This window comes from Stegostoma tigrinum, chromosome 29 (genome assembly GCF_030684315.1).
Source record: "Stegostoma tigrinum isolate sSteTig4 chromosome 29, sSteTig4.hap1, whole genome shotgun sequence".
Taxonomy (NCBI): domain Eukaryota; kingdom Metazoa; phylum Chordata; class Chondrichthyes; order Orectolobiformes; family Stegostomatidae; genus Stegostoma; species Stegostoma tigrinum.
Window position 1 is genome coordinate 34,806,861 of NC_081382.1, and position 14,051 is coordinate 34,820,911.

At 41.9% G+C, this 14,051-nt stretch overlaps 1 protein-coding gene across 2 annotated transcripts in view; it reads left to right on the forward strand.

Moving 5' to 3' along the window:
• The window catches only part of gpr107 (G protein-coupled receptor 107), a 113,084-nt gene that overhangs the window by 41,353 nt on the left and 57,680 nt on the right, over window positions 1-14,051 (forward strand). For both annotated transcript variants that reach the window (XM_048558914.2, XM_048558915.2), the window contains exons 13-14: window positions 1,021-1,151; window positions 4,221-4,264. In XM_048558914.2, coding sequence (XP_048414871.1) covers window positions 1,021-1,151; window positions 4,221-4,264 — 175 coding nt within the window. The remainder of the gene's footprint in view (window positions 1-1,020; window positions 1,152-4,220; window positions 4,265-14,051) is intronic.

Below are 14,051 nucleotides of genomic sequence, written 5' to 3' on the forward strand. Positions count from 1 at the left end.
CATTGTCCCAAACCATCTATGACTCTTCCCGTCTTTGGCATCTCTGTTTCTGGGGGTAGAATGTCCACCTATATCATAAAAACTGACCTTGACTGTACTTCCTCCACCTTTCTGCAAAAGCTCCATTCTGTTCTCCCAGTTTCTCTGGCACATCTGTTTCAGTGTTGCCACCTTCCACAGTGGTGACTGAACATGACCTCCTTTTCTCTCAATTTAGAATTCCTTTCCACCCTGGTTGACAGGGCTGTGAGCTATCTGCCACATTTGCTCTCACTGTTCCCCTCCCTCCCAAACAAACGTAGCATTGCTCTTGTCATCACTTTCCACGTCACCATGACCATGCACCCCGATGATCTTTGAAATTGAGCTTTATTATCACATCGGATTGATGGAAATGAACACCCTCCGCCCCTGTCTGGTTTTAATGATCTCGTTTGAAATTTTTTGATTATAATCTTGCCCTTGCTCCTGCACTTGTGGACCCCTAGTACAAAGTGGCCAATATAGTTGTTATTTGGAAACTTTAAGAAGTGCAAATATCTCACTGACCCAGTAGGGGGTGCTGTGAGATCTTAAGTGTGGTCTTGAATCATGACTGCAAAACTACATATTGTCTATGCTGTACCTGATCAGGGAGTGCTCGGCGTTGATAAAATTCAAAATGGATGCAATTTTTTTTTTTCCTTTTCCCTCCTGCTCTCCCTCATTTTCCCGGATGTGAAGGTGCCAATGTTGGACTCGGGTGGACAAGGTCACAAATCACAGGACACCAGGTTATAGTCAAACAGATTTATTTGAAAACATAAGCTTTCGGAGCCTCAGTCCTTCTTCAGGTGTTAGTCATCTTTCCAACTGCCCCAGCACCACTGAATAAGTGATCCGAACCCAGTTACTTTCTGCAGCTGAATTAAATGTATGCAGATCTTGACTTGTTACCTCGTCCAATGATATGTGGTGAAGAGAGAAACATTTTCCCCTGTTGCAGAAGTTGTCTGTTAGTAACACTGCTTTGTTCACTAGGTCCTTGCTAATGTCGCTTACATCATTATTGAATCGACAGAAGAAGGGACGACAGAATATGGACTGTGGAAAGAGATCCTCTTTCTTGTTGACCTCCTGTGCTGTGGTGCCATTCTGTTCCCTGTTGTGTGGTAAGAGTGGCAATGACTTAATTTTGGGTTAGGTCATTTGGCTGGCGGACATGATGAATTGTGCCTTGGTTGAGCTAGGAAAGGTCAAAATGTCACCCTACCTTTCCAGATTGCCCACCCCTGGAATTGATTAGAAAATATAGTCTGCAGAGTATTTTGAGTTGTCATGCAGGAAAATCAATAATTCAAATCGAGTTAACTCTTCTACTGTTCTGCTAAGGCTCAAGTACACCCAAAAATCTGAAAACACAGCTCAGTTTCCTGCCTGTCCTCTCATAGCCTGTTTTCCACTTGGTCTCCACAGACCCCCTTATCTCGAAGAGTACTAGCTCACCTGGGAACAAACCTTTGGTGTTTTTCTGAAGTATGCATTCTTCATGTGCAAATTAAGATATCAGGAGTCAGAAACACAGGAAACTTTAACCAAGTCAGGGTCTAACATCCATACTATAGTCAAGGATGAAGATATGAACCATAGCCTAACTTATTAGTACCCAGACCCACACTAATCTAAGCCTCTCCTTTCCAAAACAGACACGTTACTGTGTAGTCAAGATGGATGCTGACATTTTTTAAGCATGTGGCAGTACCAGATAGTCAGCCTGTACAGGTGTCAGGCACAGCATAACAGTGATTCTGCAGTTTCCCAAACAAAAATTGATTGATATCTCCTTCCCAAAATCCACAAACCTGCCTGCCCTGGTCGACCCATCGTCTCAGCCTGCTCCTGCCCCACCGAACTCATCTCCACCTATCTGGACTCCATTTTCTCCCCTTTGGTCCAGGAACTCCCTACCTGCGTCCGTGACACCACCCACGCCCTCCACCTCCTCCAGGACTTACAATTCCCTGGCCCCTCATTTTCACCATGGACGTCCAGTCCCGATACACCTGTATTCCGCATGCAGATGGCCTCAAGGCCCTCCGCTTCTACCTGTCCCGCAGGCCCGACCAGTCCCCCCGCACTGACACCCTCATCCGCCTAGCCGAACTCGTCCTCACCCTCAACAACTTCTGTTTTGATTCCTCCCACTTCCTACAGACTAAGGGGGTGGCCATGGGCACCCGCATGGGCCCCAGCTATGTCTGCCTCTTTGTAGGTTACGTGGAACAGCCCCTTTTTCCGCACCTACACAGGCCCCAAACCCCACCTCTTCCTCTGGTACATTGATGACTGTATCGGCGCCGCCTCTTGCTCCCCAGAGGAGCTCGAACAGTTCATCCACTTCACCAACACCTTCCACCCCAACCTTCAGTTCACCTGGTCCATCTCCAGCACATCCCTCACCTTCCTGGACCTCTCAGTCTCCATCTCAGGCAACCAGCTTGTAACTGATGTCCATTTCAAGCCCACCGACTCCCACAGCTACCTAGAATACACCTCCTCCCACCCACCCTCCTGCAAAAATTCCATCCCCTATTCCCAATTTCTCCGCCTCCGCCGCATCTGCTCCCACGATGAGGCATTCCACTCCCGCACATCCCAGATGTCCAAGTTCTTCAAGGACCACAACTTCCCCCCACAGTGGTCGAGAACGCCCTTGACCGCGTCTCCCGCTTTTCCCGCAACACATCCCTCACACCCCGCCCCCGCCACAACCGCCCCAAGAGGATCCCCCTCGTTCTCACACACCACCCCCACCAACCTCCAGATACAACACATCATCCTCCGACACTTCCGCCATCTACAATCCGACCCCACCACATTTTTCCACCCACACCCCTGTCTGCTTTCCGGAGAGACCACTCTCTCCTTGACTCCCTTGTTCGCTCCACACTGCCCTCCAACCCCACCACACCCGGCACCTTCCCCTGCAACCGCAGGAAATGCTACACTTGTCCCCACACCTCCTCCCTCACCCCCATCCCAGGCCCCAAGATGACATTCCACATCAAGCAGAGGTGAGCACATCTGCCAATGTGGTATACTGCATCCACTGTACCCGGTGTGGCTACCTCTACATTGGGGAAACCAAGCAGAGGCTTGGGGACCGCTTTGCAGAACACCTCCGCTCGGTTCGCAATAAACAATTGCACCTCCCAGTCGCAAACCATTTCCACTCCCCCTCCCATTCTTTAGATGATATGTCCATTATGGGCGTCCTGCAGTGCCACAATGATGCCACCCGTAGGTTGCAGGAACAGCAACTCATATTCCGCTTGGGAACCCTGCAGCCCAATGGTATCAATGTGGACTTCACCAGCTTCAAAATCTCCCCTTCCCCCACCACATCCCCAAAACCAGCCCAGTTTGTCCCCTCCCCGCACTGCACCACACAACCAGCCCAGCTCTTCCCCTCCACCCACTGTATCCCATAACCAGTCCAACCTGTCTCTGCCTCCCTAACCTGTTCTTCCTCTCACCCATCCCTTCCTCCCACCCCAAGCCGCACCTCCATCTCCTACCTCCCAATCTCATCCCACCTCCTTGACCTGTCCGTCTTCCCTGGACTGACCTATCCCCTCCCTACCTCTCCACCTATGCTCTCCTCTCCACCTATCTTCTTTTCTCTCCATCTTCGGTCTGCCTCCGCCCCCCCCCCCCCCCCCATCCCATCCCTATTTATTCCAGAACCCTCACCCCATCCCCCTCTCTGATGAAGGGCCTAGGCCCGAAACGTCAGCTTTTGTGCTCCTGAGATGCTGCTTGGCCTGCTGTCTTCATCCAGCCTCACATTTCATTATCTTGGATTCTCCAGCATCTGCAGTTCCCATTATCACTGATTGTAAGAAAAGTTGCTTTGCCCTTCTCCCTTTTAAATAAAATATGGGGCAATTGATGCAACAATAGTGAATTCATGGGAGATTTTTTCAGAAGTCACTGTTAGTAGTGTGAAATTGTATTGCTCAATTGTTGGGTTTTAATGTATATAAAAACTAATGTAGTCACTTGTCCGTTTATTAGATCAATCTTAAAATGTAGTTTACATATCCTTAGTGAAAATTGCAAGTACATAAAATTGAAGTCTCTTGATTTAGTTATGTTTATCCATGATCTTAAGCTTGTGGAAAATGCTGCAGTGTCAAATTAAGTGTACTCTAATTGTTATTCTTCATAACCACTTACAGGTCAATTAGACATTTGCAAGAAGCATCAGCTACAGATGGAAAAGGTAAGGAGTTATCTAGAAATCTGATAGTTGCTGTGCAGGTAGCTTTAAACAGAACACTGGCATTTCATGCAGCTAAAAATTGGACAATGCAGAAGGTATACTGGTGTAAAATACTGCAGATTGTCTTTGAAAAACCTGTACCCAGTAAACACTGGGTCTGCGCTTGCTTATCACTAAAACTGTGAACCATTATGGAAATATACATGTTTTAAAAAATTTACAGTTCATCTATCAACACAGAATTACTGTCTAAAGTGGCTGATAAATATCAGACAAAGTAAAACTGGTAGCTGAGAATTAAGTGGAAAACAGAATGTCTAGCCTGATATCTTACTCAAGCCTGCTTAAATGGTTGCAGTGATTTTAAAACTGAAACAGTGCAGGGTTTGTGAAACAGTAAGTTTCATGTATTGTCAGTGAAGGAACGCATGTAAAGTCTTAATATATTTCTCCCCTTTTAAAATAAAATCTCTGCTCCTGCTGCTGGATTTGGTTAGATCAGCATCTACCCCCTTCCATGACCTTTTATTTGCAGTGATTCTTCAGAATTAAACCAGGACAATGCAGGTCAGATGTTTGAAATTCTTGCAGCAGACTCTGATCGTGTTCTGGTTTGACATCCATCAATGGACCTGTCAGCAGAGATAATGGTTAGCAATTACAGGCAAGAATCTTACCCTCCTCTCCCTTCTTCTGTACACCCCTCAAAAAATGGTACAGCGTTTGTTTGTCACTGAAACTGTCCACCAAACCTGAAACGCCTTGATTGGAATGGTCAGTATTTCATACGATGAACTTGATAAATGTTAAACATTAAAAGCCGATACCTGATGGTGTCCCTCCGCTGACAATGCATGAAATTTACTGTTTCGCACATCCTGCGTGACTTGTTTTAAAATCACTGCAATCTTGTAAATGGGTTTGAATAAAACACGATGTTGGACATTCTGTCTTCCACTCATTTCTCAGTTACCAGCTTTTTTCATGTCTCTGGGGAACAGTTAACACATTGAACTTTCTAGCAATCAGTTCTTCAGCAACATTGAGAAACCATGGGATATAACTACTCAACAACTCTATCAAACAGGGCCACATAAAAGGAGAGATGGAAAATAAAAGTTGAGACTTGTGTATTTTTAGCGTTCTTTTGCAGTGTTATGATTTGTGTTTTATTAAACATAGCATCAGTTTCCAGTTGCTCCATCAAAATATATCTTGCTACAAGCTGTCATTGATAAAATGATGAATTTTACAGCCAGGGCTGGTCTGTGCTAAACTTTGTTAACTTGTAATTTAAGTTGACAAGTAGAAATCAATAGACGTAATTTCTTGTACTTTACAATTGCCTAGCATTTCAATGCTGGCATGCAAGTCTGGAGCGAATATCTGTTGAGGAATCTTTCCTGTTACACCCTGTGGCATTTCGAGCTAGCTCCTCTCGTGATCCTGTTCAGGTTTCAGCGCATTGCATTTGGAATGCTACTAGAAGCTCGGGAAGGTCTGAGCGCACGTGTATTAGTGATTCTATACTGTATACTCTTTTGGAAGTGGAAGATCTGTCTTTTGAGATATTGAAGACCAAACGTTTTTGACAGCATAGTGCAGTTGTTTATTTTCACTCTGAGGAGTCATACTGCTGCTCATCTCTCTAATAGCAAATCGATGTGAAGGGATCTAGCTCCCTGTTGACTCTTTACCTATCAACTCATTTGATCTTGTGCTGGACGTGTGTAGAGTTTTCAAGACATGTTTACAGTTTATTGAGTGCTGAGCTATATTTGGAGACCAGTCAAGAGCCTGAAGCACTAGCTTATTTCTGTGGAGCTTTGATAATAGGCGCAGGTGTGGGGTCTGTAATGCAGTGAAGTGCTACCTATGTCCAAAACATGTTGAAAAATTGTATGTTTTGGAAAACAAAACGGAATTTGTGTCTTTTCCTCCACCTGTGTCGAGTTGTATTTTTTTGGAGTGTGGTGGCTTTGTCCTACTTTTCATCCTAATTTCTAACGCAGATTTGCGTTTTATTTGCAGCTGAGTCATAATTGCAGTCATTCTGCTTTACAGTTCTTCCTTCTTCATTGTTTCTGTCATTGACCAATTTTATCACACTGTACAAAATATCCTGCTGAGCTGGTTTCAGTGGAATGAAGTAGGGGAGAGATTGGTGGAGGTGGTTTAGACTAAAAAATAATATTTTTTATGCAAATCTATTTGTCTCATCTGCAAGCATTAATGCACTGCAGTAAACACTCAAAAGGTTCATCTGACAGCATCTTCCAAACTCTCAATCTGTCCCACACAAAGGAACCAGAGTGAAGATGCAGAGGAGCTTCCCCAAACTAGTCACCATCCAAATATGGAACTATGTTGCTGTTCCTTCACTGTAGTTGAGTCAAAATTTTAGAATTCCCTTCTTAACAGCATCATGGATGTCCCTCGACCCTAGGGACTGCAGCAGTTCAAGAACGGAACTCACCACTGCTTTCTCCAAAATAATTAGAAACCATTAATAAATGCTGCCCTAGTCAGTGACACCCACATCTGTAAATGTATTAAAAAACAACTCAGATTTGAGTGGCTTAATAACATTTATTATGCTATGAAAAGAAACACTGTTGGTGTTACATTACCTTCAATAAACCAAATTCTTAAGCCAACATTCAGCTAAGTTAGGAAGGAGTAAAACTGCAAAAGCAGCTCAAATTGATTCAGTAAGAGATTGAGTAATGGCCTTGGTGTAAAAGCATCTGGCTTCCAAGGTTGGGTGGAAGGCTGATGGTGGAAAAAAGACACAGAATAGATTATGAAAGGACTTAAGTGTGCGGTTACGATATTTGTGCTAAAATCCTTAAAGTTACCATGAATAATTCTGATGAGCAGAGAAGGCCTCTGGGAACTCTGAAAAACATGGGACTCTTTTAATAAGCAAATTACACCTTCTCACTACATTCCTCATTCATTTTTCCATAGAAATGCGTAAGAACCAGGAACAGGAGTAGACAATCTGGCCATTTTGAACCTCTTCTGCCGTTCAGTAACATCATGGCTGGTCTTTTTGTGGCCTCAGCTCCACTTCCTCACCTTTCACCATAACCTTTTATTCTTTAATGTTCTAAAATTATCTATCTTAGCTTAATAATCATTCAATGAGGAAGCCTCACCTACTTAAATGGGCAGGGAATTCCACAGAGTCACAACCCTTTTGGGTGAAGAAGTTTCTCTTCAATTCAGCCCTAAATCTGCTTCCTCTAATTTTAAGGCTTTGCCCTCTTGTTCTAGTTTCACCTGCCAGTGGAAACATCCTCCCTCCACCTACCTTAGCTGTTCCCTTCATAATTTTATAAGATTCCCCCATATTCTTCTAAATTCCAATGAGGAGATCCCAGGTGACTTAGTCTCTCTTTATAAACCAAACCTCTCAACTCTGGAATCAACCTGCACCAGTGAATCTGCTCTGCACCCCCTCCAGTGCCAGTACATCCTTTCTCAAGTAAGGAGACCAAAACTGTCCACTGTACTCCAGGTGTGGCCTCATCTGCACCCTGTACAACTGTAACATAGCCTTTCTGCTTTTAAACTTAATCCCCCTCACAATGAGGAACAAAATTCCATTTGCTTTCTTAATTACCTGTTGCACCTGCAAATCAACCTTTTGCATTTTATGCACAAGGACACCCAGGACCCTGTACACAGCAGCATGTTGCAATTTTTTTTACCGTTTTTACATCTCAATTATCTCAGATTTATTCATCCTGTTCACTTATTCTGATAAATATTTATTCTGTTAAATTAGAAAGATCAATTTATTAGGTATTTTGCCTTTTATGTTTTTTGCTTATTTTAGTTTTGAACACCTGTCCAAAGCATAAAAATATTTAGATTCTGCAGTGAGTTTGGTGTGCATCTTCCAATGAAACCCTTGACATAATTGTTGGAGTTCCACAATTGCATAAACTTAGAGCCATCGAGCAGTTATTATTTAATCTGAAGGTACAAGTGATAACTGGCTACCTATAGAATTGATACTTCATCCATCAAGTGGTGATTCCCTGCTGTAAGTTAACATTCAAAGAACAACAGTAACCTATTCAAGTGTTGTAAAAATTCTTCAGAATCTTTTGAAGATGACCAGCACCATCGTAGATTAATTTGGAAATCAATTTCACAAATTTCCAAATAATGAACCTATCGTTATCACGATTAGTGGATTTTTTTCTCACACAAACGGGGATTGTTCTGTTTCCCATGTGATCTTTGCAGCTGAGAAGGAAACTTTCCATTTAAAATAGCTCAGTAATGTCTCAAGCATTGTATTTTGAGGCCATACGACAGGTCATACCAAAATAGAACAAAAACTGAATAGGCTTGGACTCTGTTCACTGGAAAAACAAACACTTAGCAGTAACCCTTTGACAGGATGGGTGTCAAGTAGAGCATCAGTGCTCCTATGGCTGCATTTTAAGAGTTGATGTACAGCACAATTGGCACGTGCACCATGACAAGGGTGCATGGTGCACTCCATGCAAGTTGTATACATGATGCAAGTTGCAGAAATGGAACAGAATTAACACCGAGACCTCTCTCAGAGACCTGTGCAAGGAGAAAGTTTCCTCGGACACGTTTTCTAAGAATCAAAAGCTAAGGTTTCTGGTAAACTAAATGTACTCTTCTGGTTTGAAATACACAAGCAAAGTCAAATAAATGAGAAAATAGTTTAACTGATTTGCTTGGTTGTTTTTGTGATGTTTGCAAGCTGTAACTTGTGCTGAAAAAGTGATGAATTTTCCTAACACAAGGCCCTGTAAACAGCAAGGATATAATAAACGAGACAGTTTGCTCGGTTATTACCTGTGGTTTTTCATGAAAGATATATGTAAACTGAAAGCACTTTGTTAGAGGGATTCACATTATTCTTGAAATTCCTCCTGCTCTTTCCTATCTGCTGCATGCAGGCATGGCCTGATCTACCTCCCACATTGTTCCCTTTGTATCTTGCTCCTGGGAGACCTATTAATAATTTAGTACATTCCCATTGTGGGAATATTTTCTTATACAACTATATATTCTCTGACCCACTGAGAGCAATTCCATGGAGAAATTTGCTGGTGGAACATTAGACTGAATATGTGCTGGAGTGCTTCACCATAAGCTTATGGCTGCAATTCCCCTTGCAGTCAACACTTGAATTTCAGTGGTTGTATTGTAGCCGGACTGGGGAGGAAGTCACTGTACACTTGGCCTGCTTTCACACAGTTTTGAGCAAGTTATACTGAAGGAGGCACGACGGCAAGTTTAAGGCTGTGCTGCCAGGGATGGTGCATAGGAGCAACTTTTTGAGAAATAATGAAATTCTGAGAAATCTGAACTTTGCTTCACTACTTGAGTCTTCTTTAGCTTTCACCAGCAGCTAATTAGCAAGTAAGTTTGCAGAAAATCTCTAAAAAGTTTTTGGATGCAGTCCAGCATGGCTGCAGCTCATATTTTCCCACTTTGCATATAGAATTTCCTGATCCCTTCAGAGTTCCTGCCATTGAAATTTCACGTAGAATATTTCAAAACCTTCAACTGCCTCTCAGTACAGCTTGTCAGGGCTATACTGTTAAACAACCCTAAATTTTGGATCTTGTGACAAGACCCTGTCAATCATTGTGAGCTTTTGCAGTTCATTCTCTTTCTCATGTGCTGTGGGACTCAAGTATTTCCCTCATTTTCTTTAGTAGAGAGATGGAAATTTTGGAGAAGTGACGCCAACCTCACAGTGCTGTGTTAGAATTCGTCATCAGAACCTGGACCAGGGTGGAGGAATTGGAAAGTTGTGTCTGACCATAGTGTAGTGCAGAGCACTTTCCATATGAATTATGCTAGAGCCTGGAGAAAAAAATTCTTAATATTTTTTAAATGTTATAGTGGTTCTAGCCCAGACAACTACAATCAAATGCCAAAGATGTACTTAAAAATGTGTGCTAAATTTCTATTGATGAAATTAAGGCATAACTGTGCTGAAAATCATTTGGGATTTTTTAATTTCATTGCTGGCTTTTCTGGTAGCTATCTTTTGATCATTGTGTAAAAACAAAAACAAAAGCCTGAGTAAGGCCTACTTGTAAACAATTTCAAACATTTGTTTCTGGCACGGGAGGTTGAATGACTGCCAGTTCCTTGGGTAGATCTGCAATTACTGCATCTTCTTTCTGGCATTAACGGTCAGTATTATATTACAGATAGCGTGTCTCTGTGGAGACAGCACAGCCTGTTAGAATTCTAGTCACTCTGTCTTGCCGCTGCTATGTTCTGCCTGAAAGGTGATCATTAGTTCTGAAGCTATTTGGCATGTGCCAAAGGCAGAGATATTTTGCACACGAGTCATCTGCTTAATACAGCATTCAGCTACATTATATCAACCGTTGTAGCCTGAGATTCTGACAGAACTGGTACTTTTTCATGCACTTCTGCACCATCTTCTACACAAGACATGATGCAAATATGCATTTGTTTTCTTTATTGCATGTAGCCCTTAACTGCCTGGGGATTTAATGTGATTGCTTTCCTGATAAAGATTGAAAGATAACAATATACAATTTAAATAATACAATAATTTAAAAGCACATTGAGTTTTTTTGTGGTGTCTCTGCTCCTCCACCATTTTTTCTGGACGTATCAGTGATTGCTGAACCTTTCAGTACCTCACCCACATGTGCCAGTCTGACGGATCACAACCAAATATACATATACATATGCATTTCCCAGCAGAGTTCAATGTTTATCAGTGAAGACCAGGCTCCTAATGATGTCTATTTTTGTGCTTTCTGTTTGATTTTTTTTTCTTGTCAACATCTATCATTCCATAAAAATTTCTGATAGGAAAGACAGTTTGTCTGAAACACACAGTCTTTACCTTGACCAACCCCTTCTCAATTAAGCTGGTGATGGCTTCATCCTGCAAAAATGGATATATCTGCCAAGACACTGCTTTATGCCTGATGTCACATTCTTACAGCCCTAAGCACATGAAGTAGTTTGAATCTGTAAACAGCACCACAGGGAATAAACTACTTTCTAACTAAGTAATTTGAACATCTTGAACCATCTGATCCTACAAGATTGTTGTGTACACTTAGACAGTATTGCAGTTTTTCTGTTCAAACTGGAAACAGGTATGTGTGAAAGCTCTTTTTACTCAATGAAGTTTGTTGGACATGAAGATTGTCAGTGTCTTGATGCCTAAATATTTCTGAAATCTGTTATTTCTTTTGAAGGGAACTTGTATTACTGTTTGCTTTTAATGTGGTGCTGGTTTGTGTATTTCCTTTGTGAGCATCACTTGACAGCATGCATTGGTGCAAATTTGTAAACAGGTGGTCTTGAAAAGGTCAGTGGTGTAGAAAATGGACAAAAGTATCCCCATGAGTTGTTCATTGTACCACATAGTTCAGTCGCACAAACACATTTGGCATTGGAAGGTTAGGAGTTAATAATGAGACTCTGGTTCCGTACTCGATGGAGTACAGAAGGATGAAGGAGGATCTGGTTGAAACTTCCAAAATACTGAGGGGTCTGGATAGAATGGATGTAGTCAAGATGTTTCCATGAGTAGGAGAGATTAGTACCTGAGTGCACGGCCTCAGAGTGAAGGGGAAAACCTTTAGAAGTGAGATAAGGAGGAATTTATTCATCCAAAGAGTGGTTAATCTGTGGAACTCATTGCCGCAGAAGGCTGTGGAGGCCAAATCATTCCGTATATTTAAGACGGAGGTGGACAGATTCTTGATTAATAAGGGATCAAGGATTACAGGGGGAGAAGTCAGGAGAATGGGGTTGAGAAACACATCAGCCATGATCAAAGGGGCCAAATGGCAAAATTCTGCTCCTATATTTTATGGTCTCATAAGATAAGTCAGATGGAACATTCAGGGATAAACTTATTATTTTCATGATTAATTAGTCACGAATACACACAAAGGCGGTTTAATAGAGGGAAGAATTTGACGGTGGGTGATAGAAAGGCAGGTAAGGTCAGTTAACTGTTTGGAAATGGAATGGGTACCATGGCTTTTAAGATTAAATTTGCACCTTGTATAGAGTGAGGAGAGGCATATCAAAGTGCAACCAGTAAAAAAGAAGTGGTATTCCATTAACTTTGATTCAGCAGAATGGAACTAAAACAAGAGTTTTCAAACATTGTGTCACTAATACTAAACTGCAGAAATTTGACCAAAGATAAGAAAGAGTACAAGAATAGGCAGTTCAAATTTGGAGCATTCTGAAGTGACCTTTTGGGTAATTGGAGTTCTTGGTAGCTGCAGCCGTTGTTGAACTTGAAGTTCAAGATTGCTGAGCAATGTAATTGGAGTATTTACTATCTATATAATTGACTTAAATTCTTCGTATATCCAGCAGGCAGAGAACTACAGCAATAGCTTGTTTCCTCTATTAGTAATCCAGATTGCTGGGAAGAACTTTGTGCTCAGACTAGATGCACCATAATCTGCATTTCTCTGGGAATTCACAAATGCTGGGCACACCTGTAAAAATAAAGTTCAAAATTGATTTTTATTAAATACCAATGATCCCTCAGTGCCTCTACGTTTTCAACAGTTATGTTAATGTTTGGATGAACTCCAGTTAACATGTATTTTTCGAATATTTCCTGTGTGAATTACAAATATTTAGATTCTCTTTTGGACTCTTCATCCTAAATTCAATAATGTAGTGATACTGGTTCAAAGAGAAACAGTGCTGTCATTGCAGAATGCATGTATATAAAGTGGGAATGGACATCTATTCCTGTAACTCATACTTGCAGTTCTCTGCCCAGTGATTTCTAAATCTAACTTGGGCAGTGTCTAGAAATTAGTGCTTTCCTGCAAGAGAAAAATTAAATTCAAATAGCAGGTTTCTCCAGGTCTCTCTTTGGATTTCTCTGCTGCTGATTGTGAATTGACACTGGGAGAGATTTGTAAACAAAGTTACTGGGGTATAACCTTAATCAAGAATAATGCACAGCTCAGTATGACTGAGAGGAAGGAAAGAAAATTTAGTGTTGCTGCCAGAAAAAAAGAGTTGAATTCTTTTGGTTCCTGCCAGAACTAGGCCTGCTGTTCCCCTAAACTTTGTGCATATAGGCCATTGTTTGCAAATGTCTGGGAATAGATTCATTATTTATTCTTTTTCCTTTAAGGTGCCTCTTAAAGCCTACCTCTATCACTTTATGTAAACTTGCCTGAACATTTCCCTTACACGGTCAGTGTCAGATTATTTTTGGTAAAGCCAAAGCAAAGTACTTCTTAGATTTTACTGATTCAGCGAGGCTGTATAAATCCTCACGTTGGCAGTGGAGGAGAGGCCATCCTTTGCCTTTCTCTTCAGAAAGCAGGAAGCAATCTCAGTCCTTGTTTTTTGGTACACCTCAAGTCCCAGCCTTTCCTACTGCTCCAGAATGAGCCTGTTGTGGTGGTTGCTATGGCACTGTAATGTGTGTTAAATTATCTAGGGTTGGAAACATCTGTCTTATTTCTGAGCTCCTCCTAGTTGCCACAGTGTTTCCTTTTCAACAGACTAGTGTTACGCAGTCAGGGCAGGACTCGTATACTTATGGTTAAGGTCTTAGGAGTGTTATTGAACAATGAGGCTTTGGAGTGCAGTTTCATAGTTCTCTGAATGTTGAGTTGCAGGTAGATGGTCCTTTAATGGATGAGAGTTTGCTCGCTGAGCTGGAAGGTTAGTTTTCAGACGTTTCATCACCATTCTAGGTAACATCATCAGTGAGCCTCCGGTGAAGCACTGGTGT